General features: G+C 40.6%; 1 protein-coding gene across 3 annotated transcripts in view; it reads left to right on the top strand.

The window, feature by feature from the left end:
- TLK1 (tousled like kinase 1) overlaps nt 1-22,842 on the top strand; it is a 196,858-nt gene that overhangs the window by 26,046 nt on the left and 147,970 nt on the right. The window contains exon 1 of one of the 3 annotated variants that reach the window (XM_082465375.1): nt 17,120-17,875. The exons of 1 other annotated variant lie outside the window; for it this stretch is intronic. In XM_082465375.1, the coding sequence (XP_082321501.1) occupies nt 17,737-17,875 (139 nt within the window). In that variant the 5' untranslated portion in view covers nt 17,120-17,736. Of the gene's footprint in view, nt 1-17,119; nt 17,876-22,842 lie in introns of those variants that run through there. One more of the 3 variants, XM_082465374.1, reaches the window with a different exon arrangement.

The following is a 22,842-nucleotide window of genomic DNA, read 5'->3' as shown; positions in this document are numbered from 1 at the left end:
GTGGTTGACAGTCTGCCTGCCAGTGCAGGGGACACGGGTTTGAGCCCTGGTCTGGGAGGATCCCACATGCCGCGGAGCAACTAGGCCCGTGAGCCACAATTATTGAGCCTGCGCATCTGGAGCCTGTGCTCCGCAACAAGAGAGGCCACGATAGTGAGAGGCCTGCGCACCGCGATGAAGAATGGCCCCTACTTGCCGCAACTAGAGAAAGCCCTCGCACAGAAACGAAGACCCAACACAGCCATAAATAAATAAATAAATAAATAAATAAATAATTTTAAAAAAAAGATCCAGGTGGAAGTATTTTTACTATGCTGGTAATAATTCTACAGAACACCTGAATTCTTACACTGTTATGTTTCAGTATAAGTGGTGACTTTTTCTCTTTATGTCTTTGATCTGGTTTCATTCCTGTGATACAGCCACCTGATTTTGTGAGGGGGGAATAATATGTGGTTTTTATACAAACATGTTTCTCAATGTGTTATTTTGGAAAAGTGAAGAGAGGGAGTTTTGGGAGATTGGAAGAAATTCATCAAGAAGGCCTAATCTCCCTCTTTTTCAGTAAATAAATGGAACATCAAATCTGGAAAAAAAAAAAGTCATCAGGGTAAAAGGCTATAGTACTTGAAAATTAAGCCTGTTTTGATAATGTTAAGTTAAATTGATACCCCAAGCCAGAAAAGTGACACAAAGCATAACTCACACTTATATTTCTTTAGTTTATTAAGTCTATAAATGTTTAACAAAAACTATAAAGGCAATATACATTATAGCAGCTTTGTTTGAATCTATTTAGGAAGTGAGATCTGAAGCTTCTGTGTAGTTTTCCTTATAACCTGACAGTCCATTTCGGCTAATACTTTGCTTAACTGTATCTTGGTTACTTTGATCATCAAGCTTGGAGATATCTTTCCACTGTTGTTCTGGTGGTTCGATAGCTTTTGTTACCCTTGTCTCAAAGTATGTCTGCAACCAAGTCTGTTTATCTTATATTTCTTCTTCAGGGAAGAAGAAAGATGGTCAGGAAGTAGGAAAGGGTGAAAACCTAAAAAGCACACTTCCTTTTGGCTCCAGTCTGTAATTGAAAGCTCCATGACATTCCATCCAGAAATTTAGAAGCATAGTCTGTGAGGATAGAAATATATAAAAAGCAGTATCCAGAGCAGTTGAGAGCATGGACTTTGGCCCCAAGCAGACCTGGGTTTCAATTCTGGTTTCTTCCCTTAATATCTGCATGACTTTGGACAAGCTCCCTAATTCCTCTAAGCCTTAGCTTTCTCATTTGTAAAATGATGTTAACAATAGTACCTGTCTCATATAGTTTATTGTTAGAATCAAATTAGATAATGCATATAAACACTCCACGTGGTACCTGGCATATGGTAAGCATTAAAAAATGCTAGCTAGGGCTTCCCTGTCTGTCCAGTGGTTAAGACTCCAGGCTCCCAATGCAGGGGGCACGCATTCAATCCCTGGTCAGGGAACTAAGATCCCACATGCTGCACCATGTGGCCAAAAACCAAACCAAACCTAATCAAAAAATGCTAGCTAAAAAACCACTGGTGCTATTAATATAAAAATATATTTGTTTTTTAAAAATGCACTAAACCCTTGGTAGGAGATACTCCCATATCTTTTGGGGGACCTTATTCAGCAATGACTTTGAGCCTATAAAAATGCTATACTTGTATCACTTTGTTAGTTGAGAAGAGACAGGTTCTGGACAAACCTTTGTCCAGTATCTTTGATACTTCTTTTTCTTTGGTGACCAGTTCTGTTCTAAATTTGATTTCTGTTTCCAGTGACTCTCTCTCTGCCCTCAAGACACCTAGGGTTCTGCATGCCAAGGGCTCCCACAGCAGTGTTTGAGGTGCAACCCAGGGTTTTCTGCCCCTCTCACACCAATGAAAATCTCCTATTTCTATGGTGTGTTTCCTCTCTCTCTATATTAACCAGGATATAATTTTTTTGGCCCAGATATATAACATTTATTCTAATTACTTATATGTTTATTCAGTTCCCCCAGCCCATTATGTTATTTATTTGAGTACTTACTACCATGTTTCATTGAGTCTAAATTACATTGACTATTGGTGGGGGGGTGGGGGAATTGGAATAAGGGGGTCAAAATGTACAAACTTTAAATTATAAGATAAATAAGTACTGGAGATATAATGTACAACATGATAACTTTAGTTAACACTGCTGTATGGTATATATAAATTTGCTAATAGTAGATCCTAAAAGTCCCCATCACAGGGGAAAAAAATGGAGGTTAGGAATACAGGAGTGTAAGCAGGGAGATTAATTACCAGCTATTGCTTTAGCTCTATAAGAGATAATGCTAGCCTAGGCTAGGGCAGTAGGCTTGGAGGAGAGGGGAAATGGTAAAATTCGGAAAATACATTTAGTGTACAACAGATCAGGACTGAATTATGTGGATGTGAGAAGTGAGAGGAGTGTGGATTCAAAGATGATCCCTAGGATTTTGGTGGGAGCAACTACTAAATGATGGGATCATTTGCAGAGGTGGGAAGACTGGGAAAAGAGCAGGTTTGGGGGCAAAAATCAAGCATTTAGTTTTGGACATGGTAGTTATTAGCCCAAGAGAAGCTGTTGAGAACCAATTGGATATTTGAGGTTGAGGCTCAAAGAGAGGTCAGGGCTGGGGACATATATTTTGAACTAATCTGCAGAGAGATGTTATTTAAACCCATTCAATGTGATCCTCAATACTGGTCCCTCATTAGAATCACTTAAGATGCTTTAAAACCTATGAAATCCTGCCTCTGCCCCCAGAGGTTCTGATAGAGTTTCTGATAGAAAAGGGACCTGGATTTGGCGTTTCTTTTTAAAAGCTTCTCAGGTGATTCTAATGTGTAGCTAGGCTTGAGAACCAGGGCCAAAGGGAGTGAGGTAGTGAAGAGAAGAGGAGGGGAATCATGGATTGAGCCTTGGTGGGCTCCAACATTTAGCAGATCAGAAGAGGAAGCAGAGGGCCCAGCAACAGGACTGATCAAACGAAGGTATCAAGGTAGGAAGGAAACCAGGATAGTGTTTGTTCCAGAGGTCAAAGAAAGACAGAGGTTCAAGGAGGACAGAGTAATCAGCTGAATCAAATACATACTAGAAGGATTATTATGATAAGGACTGAGCGTTAACTGTTAATTAGGTACAAGGAAAGTGTGTTACAAATAGAGCAGGAGATAACAAATGCTTTTCCAGTCTTTCTTCATTGTACACATACATATTAAGCAAAGTTGGGAGTTGTAATATATTTGATAAATCAAAAATAATTTAAAGTAGTAAAGGTAATATAATACTACTGAAAATTATATTCTAAATCCCCCCCCCCTTTTTTTTAAGATGGCAAATCTAAGCAAATAAGTAGCCACAGAAAGTTTGGGCAACTGAGAAAAAGAAAAAAATATATATTACCATATTCTCTTGAGCTAACTCAACCATTATTTAGTCATTCGTTCGCTTTTATTTAGTGAATTCCTACTCTGCAGCAGACTCTGTGCTGGTGATGTAGAAACAAATACAACAAAAATCTCTTCCCTCAAATAATTCACGGCCTAGAGGGGGAGGTGAACACATAAAAAAATGACTACAAAACAAAGTGATAAGTGATGTAATAAAGGTTATATGGAGCATACGGTGGGAGCAAAGAAGACAGAGAATTTATTGCATGTTAAATGATAACTATGAAGAGCACCTTGGCAAACTAGAAAATTGCTCATGCTGTAATGTTAGTGATAGAAACCAGGTGGAAAATTGAGTGTACCCCATGATTACAACCATATAAAAATATGATCCCTGAAGTTTTCCCAGTCAAGGAGAATCTTGAACTGAGTTTTGGATGATGGGCCAGGTAAATAAGGTTGGGAAAAGGTGGGAGAAAGAATTCTGAGCCGGAAGAAGTCAAGGGAAGTGAGACAGAGCGTACAACCTGTTTGGCCACTGTAATAACTTTGGTGTTGCTGAAGTGTGGGATTCCCGGGAGGGAGTAACCAGACATAAAACTGGAAAGATAGGCAGGAGATAACAAGATAAAAAGAATCACCATAGGCTGTGCTAGAGAGTTTGAACTTTATCCAGTCACTTATGAGTAACCACAGAAGAATTTTATTTTATTTTATTTTTAAAATTTAGTTATTTTTTATTTTTTTATTTTTGGCTGTGTTGGGTGTTCGTTGCTGCACGCGGGCTTTCTCTAGTTGCGGTGAGCGGTGGCTACTCTTCGTTGTGGTGCACAGGCTTCTCATTGCTGTGGCTTCTCTTGTAGCGGAGCACGGGCTCTAGGCGCGCAGGCTTCAGTAGTTGTGGCTCGTGGGCTCTAGAGCGCAGGCTCAGTAGTTGTGGCTCACGGGCTTATTTGCTCCGCGGCATGTGGGATCTCCCCGGACCAGGGCTCGATCCCGTGTCCCCTGCATTGGCAGGCGGATTCTTAACCACTGTGCCACCAGGGAAGTCCCCAGAAGAATTTTAAAATGGAAAAGCACACTCAAATTTGGTATTACAACTATAACCACAGCAGCTGAATTGAAAGAGGCTGAAAGCAGGGAGACTAGTTAGAGAGATCTTGCAATAATCTAGGTGGGAAATGGTAAAGGCAATGGCAGAAGGATGGATAGATGGATGGATAGATGGATGGATGGGTGGATGGATGGAGAGGGATGAATTCAAAGGGGTCTTTAGGAGACAGTGTGGACTTAGGGAATGGTAAGGGATGGGGGTATTAGGAATGTATAGTGAGGGATGACAAGACTGACGCTCAGATCTCTGGTTTAGATAACTATTCCTGTTCTTATTCTTGGCTGAGTTTCCACCCAAGGTAAAAAATATAGGAGGAAAAAATTGAGGGACCTGTGAAACATCCAAGGGAAGATGTGTAGTGATGAGTTTGAATATCCTGGAGCTCAAAAGATATGTGTGGGCTGGAGATACAGATTAAAGAGGCATCATTACCTATGGGATTTATGGAGTGGTTGAGACTGGGCAGGGATGTTGTGTATGTGTCATTTGTGTGTTTTCCTTTCCAGTCATTTTATTCTAAGTTGTATCTTTAATTATAATAATTAGGTATATGCAATTTCCTTTTTCCTTTTTCACCTTACATTATACCAAAAGTTTTTCTCATGTTGCACTAGAGTTTTCAAAGCGGTCAAAACTGAATAAAAATATACCAAGAGGATATGCTATAGTTATAGTTGACCTTAGCTCTGTGATAAAAACTTTTGTTCATAGTTTTCTCCCATGTTTTGGAATTTTTCCTTAGGAAAGATTCTCAGAAATGGGAATATATGTGTGTTGTTATATAGTTAATGTATGTTGCACATATACATCCAAATTACTTTCCAAAATGGTTGTACCATTTTCTCCTTGATACCAATAATGTATGAGAATACAAGTTTAATTAAGTCCTTGCTATAATTTGGTATTATGTATTTGTGGAATGTATATATTTTTATTATATATGTTAAACATTTCATTGAAGTAAAATATACATGCACCAAAGTGTACAAATCTAAGTGTACAGCTTGATGAATTTTCAAAGTGAATGCACTGTATAATCTGAACCTAAATCAAGAAACAGAGCATTACCAGCATCCCAGAATTCTCCCTCATATACCCTCCAAAGGTGTACTGAATGATTTAACATTATAGGATGGTTTTAACTGTTTTTGAACTTTGTATAAATGGAATCACATAATATGTAATCTTTTGTGTCTACCTTCTTTTGTTCGACATTATGTTTGTACAATTCATCATGTCACTGGTGTAGCTATGATTCGTTAATTCTCATTTCTGTATGGTATTCTATTGTGTGAAAGTTCCACAATGTATTTATTCTGGTAAGCATTTGGGTAGTTTCTGGTTTGGGGCCATTATGAACAGTGCTGCTTTATGAACATTCTCATATATGTCCTTTGATGAATATATGTATGCATTTCTATTGGCAATGTACTTAGGAATGAACTGATGGATCATAATATGTGTATATTTTCAGCTTTGGTAATTACTGCCCCATTTTCCAAGGGCACCACTTTTCACTTCCACCAGTGTATGGGAGTTCCTGGTGCTCTACATGCTGTCTGATATTTTGTCTTTTTCATTTTAGTCTTCTGGTGAATGGTATCTTATTTGGCTTCAATTTGCATTTCCTTGTTAACCAAAGATGTTTAGCACCTTATCATATGTTTTTTAGCCATTTGGATATGCTCTTTTTGAAGTAATTGTTCAATCTTTTTGTCTACTTTTCTACTGTATCGTTTGTCTTTTCCTTATTGATTTGTAGGAGGTTATTGTTGTTATTTTACATATTCTGAATATGAGTCCTTTATCAGGTGTATATATTGCAAATATCTTCCGACTCCATGTTTGCTTCCACTATCTTAGATAAAGTCTCTCAGTGCTCAGAAATTCTTAATATTGTTCAGTCTGTCAAATTTCTTCCTATGGTCAGCACATTTGTGTTCTGTTTAAGAAATCTTTGCCCACCTGTAAGCCATGAAGATATTTCCCCATGTTTTCTTTTTTTTTTTTAATTAAAAAAAAAATTTATTTATTTATTTTTGGCTGCGTTGGGTCTTCGTTACCGCGCGCAGGCCTCCTCTAGTTGCAGCAAGCGGGGGCCACTCCCTGTTGCGGTGCGTGGACCTCTCACTGCGGTGGCCTCTCCCGTTGCGGAGCACGGGCTCTAGGCACACGGGCCTCAATAGTTGTGGCGCACGGGCTTAGCTGCTCCGCAGCAGGTGGGATCCTCCCGGACCAGGGCTTGAACTCCTGTCCCCTGCATTGGCAGGCGGACTCCCAACAGCTGCACCACCGGGAAGTCCCCCCAAGTTTTCCTTTAAGTGCTTTATTTTTTATTTTCATATTTAGATCTGCAATCCATCTGGAATATATTTTTGTCGTTGGTGTAAGGTAGGGATCAAGATGCATAGTCTATGTGGCTGTCCGTTTGACACAGTCTAATTTATTGAAAAGATTATCCTTTCCCCCACTGCACTGAGTATTAATATTTTAAGGGTTTTTTCCTCTCTTCTGTTTAACACATGGGAAGTGGAACCTCATTGTTAGACTCAAATTTCTTGATTGTTTGGGCAGTTTGCCGTTTCTTTATTGTATTAATTAAGACAGGATAGACTCTGCTGCAGTAGCAAATAAAGCACCAAATTTCAGAGGCTTAAAATAACATGGGTTTGTTTTTCCTCATGCAAGGTCCAGTGCCAGTGGGCCAATTTATAAGGCAGCTGGTCTCCCTGCAGTGACTGGGAGATCCAGGTCACTTCCATCATGTGACTTCACATTATTATGTGGTCTCTATAATCCCTGTTCGAAGAAAAGAGAGAGTGCGATGGTAGCACATTGACTCTTAAATTCTTGGCCTGGATGGGACACACCCAATTTCAGCTCATGTTCTGAGGTCTATATCTAGTAACACGGCCCCATCTCACTGAAGGGAATCTGGGAAGTATAGTTTTCCCATGTGCCCAGGGTGGAGAGGAAAAACAGATACCACAGAGATCATGATTCCATCACATTCCCTCAATTAACTAATCATATTTCCACTGTGTGAATTGTTTGTGTCTATTGCCACTTATCTTTTTGGGGTATCTAATATTCATATTAAATCAAAATACCCTTTAAGATTTTTTGCCTTGGATTCTATTTTGACTTAATAATGCTTCTCTAATTTATTGCAAGCTTGCTTACTACATTTCACCCATCCTTTTCTCTAGTCTTTTTATGTTATTTTATTTAGATGTATTTTTTATAAGCAGCAAAATATTGGATTTTGATCTTTAACACAATCTGAGAGGCTTTTTCTATTAGTAGGGAATCTAAATTTAATAAGTAAACTGATCATGCTTAGTCTCACTACTGCCATGATTTTGTGCCTTTGTTTTCATACATGCATGCTGTTTCTTTTCAGTTTTGTCATTTGCTCTGCAGGCTTGGTTTTGTTTTCTCTTATTTTCTACTGTGATTTTTTGAAGGTGGACATTCCTCTGATTCTGCTAGTGGGTTCCTGAGAGCTTTCCACAAATACTTTTAAAATCTACACTTGTTTAATTGTACCAATAAAAAGCCAAACAATAACCTTTGGAAACTATGGAAAAGGAGGCACCAAACATTTTTTTCTTTCCCTATCACCTGCTGACCCTTCCTTTTGTTTGCCTTCATTAATCTAATCTGGGGTAGTAAACCCAGTCCTTTGGAAAAATACAGTTTTTTTTTTTCTCATAAAGTAATTGCTATTCCTATAAAATATTTGGACAATACCCAAAAGTACAAAGGCCAGCAACAAAAATCTGCCATCATTTTATCACATGAAGACAACCACTGTTAATATTTTAGTATATGTCCCTTCAGTCTTTTTACTATATACATTTTATGTGATTGAGATTATATTGTATATATAATTTTTATATGCTGCTTTATTCACTGAAATGCTCTTATAAGCAAACCAGTTGTTCTTGGTTATATAAAATCTTCACAATCATTTTAATGACCGTATCATATTAGATGAGCCATAAGTTATTACCACATCCTTATTATTGTACATTTAGGTTATTTTCAACTTTTAATTATTGTAAATAATATTGAATAAAATTATCTTTGTGCGAAAGGAGAAAAAGCACTTTTTTTCTAATTTTGGATTATTTCATTAGGGCAGATTTCCAGAATGAAATTAGTGGGTCAAAAGGAATACCTTTTTTTTTTTTTTGACCACAGTGTGCGGCATGCAGGATCTTAGCTCCCCAACCAGGGACCGAACCTGTGCCCCCTGCACTGGGAGCGGGAAGTCTTAACCAGTGGACCAGAGAAGTCCCAAAAGGAATACATTTTTTAAAGGATTTTTGATCCATATTGCCAAATTGTTTCCCAAAAGAAATCCCATCATTTTAGACAAAATCTCAGTATAACTGTGTTGTTGCTATAGTTCTTTTAGCATTTCAGACTTAGCATCAATTCATCTCTCATTATTGTTTTGGGCATCTCCACCAACTCTTTCCAACCCTATCTTCCAAATTATGAGTTCTTTGTATGATTCAGTGACTCATTTTATGATTCATCAAATTGTGTCAGATTCATGGGAGAATGTTCCTGATATGCTTTTTTGTTGATTACCAATAAAGTCAATGCTTTATGTAACTTAATTTGGTTTCTTTTCTCCATGTTGCATAGCAGGTGACTTAGTTTCAGTGAGGAAAATTACGTTTTTTTTCTGCTTTCTCTTCTGTTTTACTCTATATTTTTGAAACTGTCCATAATTTTTTTTAACATCTTTATTGGAGTATAATTGCTCCACAATGGTGCGCTAGTTTCCACTGCACAACAAAGTGAACCAGCCAGGAAAATTACTTTTTTTTTTTTTTTTAATACTTTATTTATTTATTTTATTTATTTATTTATGACTGTGTTGGGTCTCTTAGTTTTCGTGTGAGGGCTTTCTCTAGTTGCGGCAAGTGGGGGCCACTCTTCATCGCGGTGCGGGGGCCGCTCTTCATCGCGGTGCGCGGGCCTTTCGGTATCACAGCCCCTCCCGTTGCGGGGCACAGGCTCCAGACGCGCAGGCTCAGTAGTTGTGGCTCACGGGCCTAGTTGCTCCACGGCATGTGGGATCTTCCCAGACCAGGGCTCGAACCCGTGTCCCCTGCATTAGCAGGCAGATTCTCAACCACTGCGCCACCAGGGAAGCCCGAAAATTACTTTTTGATACTAGTGTCCATGTCCTATCCCAACTCATAGAGCAAGGAGAAGGCTATGGTAAATTGGAAGATGCAGTTCTAGGAGGGATTGGAAAAGTGTTTTGAGGCTTCTAAACAGGGGAAAGAAGGGAAATAAGCAAAGATTTAACTAGGTGCTCAAGACTATCTGAAACTGAAAATATAATAAAAAAATAGAATAGAGTCTTAAGTTGGTGTATGGAATAGATTCAGACTCTGATGGTTAAATTTTGAATCTTGAAAAGGAAATAATAATTTAGATCACTTTGATGCACTTCAAGGCCCAGCTAAAATTGCTCCTCATTTAGGAAGCCTCAAATGTAATCTTTCCTGCCTTCAAATTCTCCCATTTTTCTAGAAAATGCATCATTTTCTACTTTGGATAGTAGTCATTTGCTGGACTATTCTTTGATCATTACCTCTAAGCTACATGTGTGACTCACCTCTGCACTTCCACAGCAGCTGGCAAATTGCTTTATCCCAGATAGGTGCTCAACAAATAATTCCTGAAACCAATGCTTATCAGTCTGTAACAGTTTTCAAAACCAATGCATATACAAGTTATAAACCATTCCCAAACAACTTTATTAAGTGCTCAAAGTGAGCAATAGCTAAGTAGATAAATATTTACTTGAGGAATTTTTCATGGTGGCAGTTTTGGAAATTTCATCATGTGTTTATTGATTTCAAGACATTTTCTTTCCATAAGAAACTGCCATTCATTTCCCCTCATATTAACAACATTTTCCTTTTTAAAAATATACTCCTTTTTATTTTCTCATTAAACAAGAAATTTCTCTTTAGAGTGTATGCCCGCATGCGTGTGTGTGCACGGACGTGTGCAAATACTTAGAATCACAAAATGCCGAATTTTTTCTAAAAAAATTTTTCTAACTTTTTACTGTAAGTGTACAGTTTCACAAACTAGACACTCACTTCTAACGAGCACCTGGAACAGAATACTATTTGCATCTCAGAAACCCCCCTCTTGCTTCATGGTGACTTTTTGACTTTCGCGGGGGAAGGGGGAGAAATTCTCATCAATATTTGATGTTTTTGTATTGTTTCAAAGTTTCTAAATATGTATGAGGTTATATACATCTCACATTATTTTTGTATTGTATCTAAGAAAGATTTAGCATTTTTTATTTGCTAGGAAAGCATTAAGTGATTTTTTAAAATTAATTAATTTTTTGGCTGCGTTGGGTCTTTTTTTAAAATTTATTTTATTTATTTATTTTTGGCTGCGTTGGGTCTTTGTTGCTGTGCGCGGGCTTTCTCTAGTTTTGGTGAGCGGGGTCTACTCTTCGTTTCCGTGCGTGGGCTTCTCATTGCGTTGGCTTCTCTTGTTGCAGAGCATGGGCTCTAGGTGCGTGGGCTTCAGTAGTTGTGGTGCACAGGGTTAGTTGCTCTGTGGCATGTGGGATCTTCCCGCACCGGGGCTTGAACCCGTTTTCCCTGCATTGGCAGGCAGATTCTTAACCACTGCACCACCAGGGAAGTCACACATTAAGTGATTTTGTTTGCTTTTTTGTTTTTGTTTTTTTTTGCATTAAGTGATTTTGAAAGTCTTGAAACTATACAGTTGGAAAGATATTGTCAAAAAATCAAGGATATTTGATATTAATGTTTATGAAAAGGAACATCAGTTTCTTTGCCTACAGAAAAATTCGGACTGCAGAAACAAAGTCCAGCAAAGTAAGGTTTTGGGAATCTTTGTTCTTCCCTCTGAAGTGATGAATTTATATTTTAGTTTAATCAGTAAGACTAGGATGAGTGAAGTGGAACAGTAGCTTACAATCGGTTTTATATGTTCTCTTAATCACTTTTCTAAGTAGACTGCTTTGTTAAGGGGTACATTGTTGATTTAAAATCTGCTATGAGCACTGTTTGCTTGTTGCACTTTGTTTTTGTAAACATTTCATAATACTCATGCCCTTGGAGAACAGCCTCTAGTGCTCTTTGGGGGAGGTAATATTGTTCTGAAGCTGATCATAATTTTTAACCTAAGGTGAAATGAATCTGTTTTGAGAATCTAATAATTCCAGCTTTTGTTATGTATAGAGAGGCTTGAAGACCTCCTCTCCTGCACTGCTTCCCCCTCCCCCAATGAGTTGACAAACCAGAAGGAAACCACTTCCACTGCTAGAGAGAGCAGAGGAAGTGTAACCTAGCCTATTATGCACAAAACCCTGAAACTATCTCTGCAGGGATTTGGAAACCATAATCTTCAAGCAGTGGCTTTGTGAATTGTGCAGGGCAGGTAGAACATACTCAGTGAAATGAGAATTCTTCATAATCCAATGCAATGGAGTCATCTGTCTAAGCATCTACCCAAAAGAGTACTACTAGGGTGACATGTCACGATGGTAGGGCAGGTATCTTGAGAGCTCTGATCTGTGTGCATACATTCAGACAAAGAAGGAAATCAAATCTGGGGGTGAGTTCAGGCAAGAGGAGACAGGCTGGGCATTTCAGTTCACTCTAATAAAAAGGCCCAGCACACTCCATTTCCTAAACATTTGTAATGTAATATTTCATACATATGAGAGCAGATCTGATATATATATATACATTATAAATATATATAGTTTAAAGAAAAAGAGTAAGACAAACATACCTCCACATTCTCACCAGACTTAACAGTAGTGCATTTATTGATGCTTTTGAAGACCCTGTGGGTCCTCCATGATCACATCCCCCCCTTTCCCTGATGGAAGTACCTACTCTGATTTTGGCTTCTCATTCATTTTTCTTTTTTCTTTCTAGTTTTGCCACATATATATTCCTGAACACTATATTATTTAGTTTTGAATGTTTTTGAATGTTTTATAAATGAATCAAACTGCCTTCATCCTTCTTTAATTTGTTCTTATAAATCAGCATTATACCTGTGAGCATTTTAATTGTTGTATAGTATCCTGTTGTGTGAATATACATAACTCTATTTATTTACCTATTTTCTTGTTGTTGGACATTTGGGTGGTTTCCAGTTTTCGGTAGCTATTAACAGTAGTGCTACGGACAGGCTTGTTCTTTCTCCTGGTGCACATGAACAAGAATTACTCTAAGATATATTATTTGGAATGGAATTGCCAGGTAATAGTATCTTCAACTTTACTAGGTAATACATCATTAACTATGTTTCGCTTAGTTCAAAAGGGCTAGGGTTGCCAGATGTAGCAAATAAAAATACAGGATGCTCAGTTACATTTGAATTTTACGTAAACAAATAACTTTTTAGTATCAGTATGGCCCTTGCAAAATTTATATTTCATCTGGCAACCCTAACAAGGTCAGTGAACTTTACCAAATCACAAACATTGGCCAATGAAGTGAAAGTGTGAGTGGGTGGGGGAGTATTTGGCCTTTTCTTCCTCTGCTAGCATGGCCAACAGAGTTGTTTACGAGCAGATTAGCTCAGGGGGCTCAGGTGCTTGCTAACCAGCTCTGTGGGTAATTGATTGGCTCAACAAATATGTATCAGCACCAGCTGTATGCCGAGCAGGTGCTAGATGCTGGGACTATCACTGTAAACATGACAGACAAGGTCCTTGCCCTCCCCAGGCTTTTAGCCAAGGCGGGGAAATGGAGGATAATGAGGCAATGATCTATGTACTGTGGGAGCAGTGGTGTGCTGGTGAGCAAGCCTTGATTTGTAGATTTTGCTGACTTCGGTGTTGTAAATACTCTTACCATGGCCAGTTTCAAGCTACCAATGTGACATCATTGAACTCTTGAGTTGAGGGAGAGACTTGTACAATCTGCTCTCTGGGTGGTATGAAATGACTCCAGCAGCCCCTGTATGGGGGAGTACTAAGAAAGGACATTTCATCCAGTCTCTGGGCTCATTTCTGACTGGTTTGGCGGAAAGGGACTTAAGCATTAATTGTTTCCTCAAATTTAGAAGGAATCAAATGTTAAGAGATATAAAAAAAATTTATTATACCTATGATATTGGGTGCTTTGTAAATATTTTTTACTATGGTATGTAAATAGAAAAGAGTCTAATAAACATAGTTGTAAATTATGACTAGCCTATAGATCAGGGCTTAGTTCTCCCCTTTTGTATGTGACCTTCTATCAGGAGAGGCTTGAAGACCTCCTCTCCTGGACTGCTTCCTCACCTGTATCCCAGCTCGTTGATCCTCATTACCATTCCATGACAGAGTCCTTGATTCTGTGCCGGGCATTGCACTAGGGGCTTGGGTCCCTGTCCTCATGGAGCTCTCAATTCACAGAAAGAATATTCTCCCCAATTCTTTGTAGGCAGTTTTACTCCTGTGTTTTCATGCTGGCTTTCCCTCTGGGAATATTTCCCCAAGAAATCTTGCCCTAAACCCCCTTCCAATGATCTTTTCTTGCTTTTCTTGATAGTTCTCTTTCCCCAGAGTGGCTGAATCTGGACTTTCCTTACTTTCTTATATCTTTTCCTGTTGAGCAAGCTAACACTCTAGCCATCCCATCTATCTCTCTATCAAACGTTATTTGAATGCCTGTGTACTAGCTGATGTGCAAGGAGTGGGGGAGCCTCTCTTACCATTTAAAAGCTTTCATTTATCACAATAATTTAATAAAATTATGTATTTGCACTATTTGCATCCAGGCCCTTTTTATGCTTAAATTACTTAAGAAATACATGATTCATTGCACAAAATTTGGCAAAGCAGAAAGTAGAAAAGAATAATTATGCAATCTTACAGCCCAAGGCTGGCCATGCACTTTTTTTGGGGTGCATCCTTGCAGTCATTTGTTTTGCATACTTACAAACAAATCGGGATCATACCCATGTTTTCTCTTAAAATATACATGAAAATTTATCATCCTTTTCAGTATTCTTCAAAGACATGATTTTAAGTGATGGCATAACATTCCATTTTCAGGCTAAGCCGCAGTTTATTTAAGTAGCTCCCTATTGCTGGCAGTAGCCTCTATAAGTAAGTCAGTGTTGACTATCTTTATCATAAGCTACAAGAAAGCAGGAATCAATCATTTAATTGTCTTTCCAAGGCAGCACTTGTAACAAAAATAAATCAAAAGTAATTGGATTATGTTATTTACTGGGATCCTCTAGTTACCATTTAAAATAAAAGGAGTCAGTCTGCATAAAATGTAACCAGGGTTGGTGTAAAGGTAACCTGAGGCTCTGGGGAGGGTTGGGAGGAAGATAACCTACTATCAAATCTCTTTGGTTGGGTTTTGTTTACTACTCTCTAGAGCTCCGTATAAAGTCTTGGAATCGGTGGGAGCTTTAGAGATCACCTAGTGACTCTAACCTCTTTTTCATAGATGAGGAAATTGAATCGAGAAGGATTGTTACCTGCTGAGACTAGTACCCAGGCCTCTTGACTTCCTTCCTGTCCTGTGCTCTTTTCACCACAATCAGCTGACTAAGCTTACTCTTAAAATACTGAAAGAGCATACAGTTGCCTATTACCTATCATATAGGAATTCTTGTTTTGCCTTAGGGTGAATGTGCTTTGGTATAAAAATCTAATGGTAAGGTTCTAGATATGTATCCAAGAGAAAGGAAGGCATATGTCCACACAAAGACTTGTACACCAATGTTCATACTAGCATTATTCATAATAGCCAAAAAGTGGAAACAATGCAAATGTCCATCAACAGGTGAATGGATAAACGAAGTGTGGTATAGTCACACAATGGAATACTCGGCAATAAAAAGAAATGAACTACTGATAAATGCAACAATGTAGATGAATCTCAAAATATGTTGAGTAAAAGAAGCCAGACAAAAGTGTACAAACCGTAGGATTCCATTTATCTAAAGTTCTGGAAAATGCAAGCTAATCTAAGTGACAAAAACCGTATCTGTGGTTACTTGGGAATGGGGGTGTAGGGGAAGAGGAACCACAAAGGGGTAGAGGAAATTTTGGAGGCTGATGGATATATTCACTATCTTGATTGTATAAATGGTTTCAGGGTTGTATACACATCAAAAGTTATCAAGTTGTACAGTTTAATATGTGTAGTTTACTGTATGTTAATTATAACTCGCTAAAGTTGTTTAGGGGACTTCCCTGTTGGTCCAGTGGGTAAGACTCCTGTGCTCCCAATGCAAGGGGCCCCGCTTCCATCCCTGGTCAGGGAACTAAATCCTGCATGCATGCCGCAACTAAGAGCCGCGTGTTGCAGCGAAGATTCCGCGTGCAGCAACTAAGACCCGGAGCAGCCTAAATAGATAAATAATTAATTTAAAAAATAATAAAATTGTTTAATTTGTGAGATGTCCCTTTTAAGTTTGAAAAGCAGAACATTACTAAAAACTCACTGAAGAATCTGAAGCATAAGAAAACTAAAATTACCTCTGGAGATAACTGACAACCAAGGTTCTGTTCTAGTATGATAGTTTATCTGAACAAAACATTACTATGAGAAATGCAAAGTCATAAAAATAAAAAATAGAAATGACATTTTTGTCCCCCTGCATGCCATTTCCTCGTGCCAGTACAGTTGCTCTATATCATAATCTTTTTAGTGTTCTATTCAACTTGGTTTTTTAAAGAGAGCAATCGCCTTGTATTTTTCCTGAACTATTAGACAGCTCCTTTATGTACAAGATGCCCAATCCCTGATGTGTCTGTCCGTGTGTGGGTGTGTAGAAAGTTACACTGTACCTATAAATTTCAGCAAATGCTGCAATTTGCTTTAGGATTTTGTAGTCAGGGCTCAGCAGCGGCCCTGGAACTTTCTAGAAACCATACCCTCTTCTACAAGATGAACCCTGGATAGTTTCCCTAAATATGTGAATTCGGTGATCAAAATTTTCTTAGATTTCCCACCTACTGTTTTAAAACAAAGAACTGCTAGACCACACATACAGCGCAGAACACCGGTAAAGATTTTCTTTTTTGGAAAACATTCATAAAGTTTTATTTCCATCCCCCCCCAACTTATTTTCTTAGCTCTTTTATTCGATAATCACTCCCATTCTGTAGACGGGGAGAGGCACACCGGTTTTTTTGCACAGTAGAGAGGGGCAAGAAAGAAGCAACTCTCAACTTTTCAGTTCCATTTTGAGAAATGATCACATCGAACTCCTGAGAAACGACAGCCCAGCGAGAGCAGAAGCATTTCTCTCCAGGCTGGGTGTGGGTCGGAAGCCAGGCGCGCTTCCGCGAGAGAGAGGGGGAGTCAGGTGGCAGAGGATCGGGCGCGGGAGCCGGTGCAGCGCGGCGGGGGCGCGTGCGGGGTGCGCCTCCCTCCGGCCGGCTCGGGGAGGCCACCCCCGCGCACGCCAATCGGTCGGCCGGGCTCCCGCGCAGCGCTGCGATCCGCGGGTGAACCAGCAGCGCCCGGCGCCCGCGTCTCCTCCCTCGCGCGCTCGTTCCCTCCCCAGCCCCCCCGCCCCCAACCCCTGGCAGTCCCTCCCCCCAGCTTGCTCCCGCGGCCGCGGCCGCCGCCGCTGCTACCGGAGGCGCAGGAGCCTCGCGATAGTGTTTGCACAGGCGGCGCGTGACGCCGCCGCCGCCTGTAACTGATGCAGAGGTTATCCCGCCGCCTCAGCCGCCACCCACCCGCCGCCGCCGCCGCCGCCGCCACTCGGGCGACGCCGGGGGCCGACGCACTGCAGAGGTGCCGGCAGGTTCCGCCCGCGGAAGTCTTCTCGGCCGGCGCAGCCCGCGCTCCGCCCGCTCTCCGACCCCGGCCCCAGCGGACGCCCCCTCGACATCTCCGCCGCCGCGCTCCTTCCCTCCGCCTCTTCCCCGGCGCGCCCGCCGGCTCCCTCACTTCTCCCCCTTTTCCTCCTCCCCGTCCCCTCTCCTCCCCTCACCTCTACCCTCCCCTCTACCCTCCCCACCTCCCCCCTTCTCGGTTTCCTCCCCCATCCCCTTGAATCTCCCCTCCCTGCCCTCGCTCTCTCGCTCGCCCTCAGCGCGGCCCCCGCCATGACGGAGGCGGGTGCCGGTGCCGTTGCCGTTGCCGCCGCTGCCGTCGCAGGGGGGGAGTCGGGTTCCCAGAAAGTAGCTTGATGAGTGTCCAAAGTAGCAGTGGAAGTTTGGAGGGGCCGCCATCTTGGTCCCAGCTCTCCACGTCTCCAACCCCGGGCTCGGCGACGGCGGCCAGGTCCCTGCTGAATCACACGCCGCCATCCGGGAGGCCCAGGGAAGGTAAGCGCCGTCGCGCCCGCGCCCGCGCCCGCTCGCGGGCCTCCCCTCCTGCGCCGCGGCCCCCGCGCCCCCGCGTCTCCTTCCTCCGACCCCGGGGTGGGGGAGGGGGCGAGGTGGACTCGAGGCCTCCCGGCTCCGGGGAGGTAGAGCTCCGTGTGTGGGTGGTGGTTCGCGGGTGGCTGAGAAGACCGACGAGGGGGTGCGCGCTGGAGGGGACGGAGCGAGGCGCGGCGCACAGACTCGCCTGGGCTTCCTAAGAGCCAGTCCTGCTGGGATGGGAAGCCTGACCCCGGACGGGAGCCCCTTTCTGCTCCATTTGCTAGTACACTCAGTACTCTTAACCTCCTGGCCTCGGGTCTCTGGTGGATTTTCCCTCTTGGTGAAGCATTCATCCTCGAGCCCCCTCCCCTTCCCTCGCGCACTCCTCCCCTAGAGGCGGTCCCCGCTCTGCGAGCTTTGCTGCCCGGGACCTGGAGGATGCCACTCGTTTGCAGGGTCTCTGCCCTTTGGGGGGAGCCTCGGAAATTATCAAAGCCGACTTTGATCCCTTGCCTGGCCCCCTAGAGCAGTTTAAACGACAGACTGATTCGTGGGCAGGCTTTTAAAACCATCCCTCCAGATGGTTGCAACTTTGCTTCGCCATCACCTCCTGCGTGTTTGTGCGTTCTCTCTCTACTGCAAGTAGGCTACTGTTCTTCGACAGGGTCGTGGGTTTTGTGGGAAATATCTGCGTAAAGGTTACTGCAAACACGCACCAGATCGGTTACAATTGTTTTCTAAGTTTTCTGGCTTCTTGCATGCAAGTGTGCTGCCACCAGATGTAGCAGTTACACAGCTAGTAAGACACCGGAGTGCTTTTGACTAAAATTTCAACTTGCTGTATTTAACTTTAAGTATACGACATAAAATGAAATTTGGGAGAATTATGGGGGAAGAATAAATGTGCGTAGAATCACGTTTAACGCTCTTTTGTCTGGAAAACGTTTAGCGGTATTCATCAGCAATTGGTAAATGGGTTGTTCACGGCCGGTTGTGTCACACAGGGAGATTGTAGCCACATTTTCAGAAAAAACGTCTGGAAGTCCAGTAGTCTAGTGAATCCTTTAAAGATACCAGGAGCTTTGATTTATGCAGGAGTCGGTGGGATTAATTTATCTTGAAAATATCTGTCAATATTTACGACTCAGAGCCTTGACATTTGTTAATCAAGTGGTTTGTGCCCTGAATCCAGTGGTTCAGGCACAGCATTCTTTGTCATTTTGTTCTGTGAGCATGTGTGAAAGTGACAATAGGCTCAAAGATTGGTATGAATTTGCTCTGGAAAATTCAGGGGAAGGTTTGATTTATGGCATCCATTAAGCATGCTGAATACATTGACACGACATTTCCCCTTTCCATCTCACCCCCAACCCTGAGTTCTGATTATTAGAAGATAAAAGTTTATTTATTGACGCACTCAAATTTAGTACACCTGGTAATTTTTCTTTTTGCAGTTGAAAATTTGTAAATGAATGTTTTAAAATCTATTTTGTAAACAGAGCAGTTGTTGCTTTTAGCATCCTTTTGCTTTTGTCTGTACTTTCATTAAGATGCTTAATGATAGTGTTAGGAATGATAGTGTAATGAGTGATAGTAAATGATGGTCTTGGGAAAGACTCTCTTTTAAGGCTATACCTTTTTTTCATTCATTTCTTAAATATTTGCTGAGCCATTTCTGTGAGCTAAGCACTGTGTTCGATACTGAGGGCATAGTGTTGAATTGCTCATCTGTAACATCTGTAATTAATAATTTGGGGGCTGAAAAATCTAGATTGTGAGTTTCTGAGGTTCAACTCTAGTTAAAAAACTTTCATACTATTCTGCAATTTTCCTGATGTTTTAAATTTTTCAGGGGTTGGAATAATTTAGCTTGACCCTCCAAATAACCAGAAATTTTGTCCAGCAGTTTGGATTTTTATGTAACCTGAATAGTGAGTCTCTATTTACTAATTAAATAACAGGACATGTTTTTGTGGAAGTTATACTTCACACCCAAGTACCTGTATGGTGACAGTGGTACATTGGTTTTTTTGACCAACCAGGAAGTAAGTTAAAACTATTAATTCTCTTCTGGATTATATATATTCATCTTGAAGCTATAGTTTCAGATTTCACTAACGCTAATAGGAATTGCATATATGAAGCCCTAGGTATCAAGATGGAAACATTTTCTTTTGAGTGTGATCCCAGTTTTTATTTTAACAAGTGCTTTGCATCTTTTCCAAGTAACATTAGTATGTTGTGTAAATTGATGTAAATTGAGAGCTTTGATTGCTGGTGACTGATAGATAGTAAGAACCATTACTGTTAATGGAACTTGAGTGTATGTATCAAGGAGAGAATAAACTTGGTTTCTTGAAAAACTGAGCCAATTAAATGTAATATATAATAGAAATTTTTAAACTTAAAAGAGATATACACATATGTATATGTACATATATAAAGTTACATATGTGATGAACTCCTTTTAAGCAAACTTTACTTTGAAAATGGGCTATTTTCAAAGTTGTTCCATAAGTATCTTATCCATAAGCCTAACTCATAAGATTTAGGAATTTATATGATATAGTGTAGACTTCTTTCTTCCCTCGGAGTCCCAAAGCTTTTCCTTTATCAATCTTAAAATTCTCTGAGAGGTGCTCAGCAGTGTAGCTCTAGATTTCACATTAGGTCTTTTAAACCTGTGGCTAAATTCTCTATCCCACTTTATATTCTCATCTGTGAATAAGGATGTAGGAAGTTAAGAAATTAAATTTTCAAATAAGGTCAGGTTTGTTTGCTGAGGCCGAGGAACCTGGTGTGTGTACTGGCTAGATGAGCAGGTGGTTTTTTTGCGTATCAGTACATAGGTACTTTTGAATGGGTTACTGCTAAGAGTCAAATAAATGGTTATATAAAAGACTTGGCTTTTCTGTTCCATCTTGCCAGATATGAATAATTTGCTTTACTTTTATATAAATAACGAAAGTAGTTTGGTCAAAAAGATAATATCACAGTTTAAATAAACTTGCTCTCTGTTTCCATATTTATAGACTGCATCCTTTAGACAGAAGAGTTGAAGTATTTGACTCCAGATGATTGAGTAATACCTGTAGGGAGATGTTAACAGTTAAGTGTACCAGATGGCCCTTTAATTTCTTGAAGTCACCTGCCGGAGCAAGACAGGGTTGTATGTTTAAGGATTCTAGCTCATGAATATATAGATATGTGGTAGGTGCCTCCCTTACAGAGGCATATGTACGTAATAGAGGAGAGAGGGAAATCCAAGATAGTTAGAAGTCTGGGAATCTGCCCCTGAGAAATAGGCTGTGCTTTAGCATTTTTGGCCTCAGGACCCCTTTACTCCCTTAAAAATTATTGAGGAAGAGATTTTGTTTATGTGGGTTATGTCTATTGATATTTACTATATTTGAAATGAAATAACTTCAAAAATATTTATCTAAAAATAACAATCTGATTACATGTTAACAAATTTTAAAATGAAGATAAATATTCTAAAACAAAAACTTTAGTGAGGGGACTTCCCTGGTAGCACAGTGGTTAAGAATCCGCCTGCCAATTCAGGGGACACCGGTTTGTTCCCTGATCCCGGAAGATCCCACATACTGCAGAGCAACTAAGCCCGTGCACCACAACTACTGAGCCTGCACTCAATGAGAGCCTGCGTTGAACCTGCACTCAATGATAAGCCCACGCACCGCAGCTAGAGATAGCCTGCGCACAGCAACGAAGACCCAATGCAGCCAAAAATTAAAACGAAAACACACTTCAGTGAGGCTGGTGGCATTGTTTTATATTTTTACAAATCACTTTAATTTCTGGCTTACTAGAAGATAGCTGGATTTTCTTCTTTCAGTCTGTTGAGATATATTTTGATTGAGGCATGTGAAGAGAATCCAACTTCACATAGATATGTAGTTGCAAAAGAGTTATTTTAATAGTCTTTTTGGAAGTTATTCTTTGATATTACACCAAAATTCGACAAGTGACAGTTTTTTTAAAGGTACTTGTGGGGGCTTCCCTGGTGGCGCAGTGGTTGAGAATCTGCCTGCCAATGCAGGGGACACGGGTTCGAGCCCTGGTCTGGGAAGATCCCACATGCTGCGGAGCAACTAGGCCCGTGAGCCACAACTACTGAGCCTGTGCGTCTGGAGCCTGTGCTCCGCAACAAGAGAGGCTGCGATAGTGAGAGGCCCGCGCACCGCGATGAAGAGTGGCCCCCACTTGCCGCAACTAGAGAAAGCCCTCGCACAGAAACGAAGACCCAGCACAGCCAAAAATAAATAAATAAATAAATAAATAAATGAAAAAAGAGGTGCTTATGATGTGGAAGTACATTTTATCCCGGAAGTGTCTTCAGGACCCACAAGAAATCTGTGGACTATACATTTAGACTAAAGAAGAGACTAAAGGGTGGGAAAAAGTATAGCTGTTTTCAGGCATTTCAAACACATAAATAGAAGAGAGAATGTGTTCATTATGGTGTTATAGAAGGTGGACCAGCAGGTGAAAGTTAGGAAGGCACAGAATGAATTCAGTATCATTTTTGACAAGAATGTAAAAACTGTATAACTAGTAGACTTGGCCAGCAATGAAAGAACTGCTTTAAAGAATTTAAAGCAAACTACGGAGACTTTTTTGGGGGAGCTAGATATAAATTCTGTAGATTCTTATTTTGTGTGCTATTAGATTAAGTGACTTAAGATCCCATCCAGTTAAAAATTGCAAACATTCTGTGATTCTTTGAAAATTCGTAAATATAGTTAAACTGTACTTACATATCCGTGAATGTTTTTGAATATTCTCTTAAGTCAGTAGCATGAAACTATCATTGACTTTATTACTCTTTTGCATTTTTATCGTGCTTTTCCTCTGAGGATTTTTCTGTATTTTCTGGAATCAACACTGTTAGTCTTCCTGAAATCCTA

This window comes from Balaenoptera physalus, assembly GCF_965194825.1.
Source record: "Balaenoptera physalus genome assembly, chromosome: 6".
Taxonomy (NCBI): domain Eukaryota; kingdom Metazoa; phylum Chordata; class Mammalia; order Artiodactyla; family Balaenopteridae; genus Balaenoptera; species Balaenoptera physalus.
Note: the sequence above shows the minus strand (reverse complement) of the source record. Positions and strands in the feature narration are given on the sequence as shown.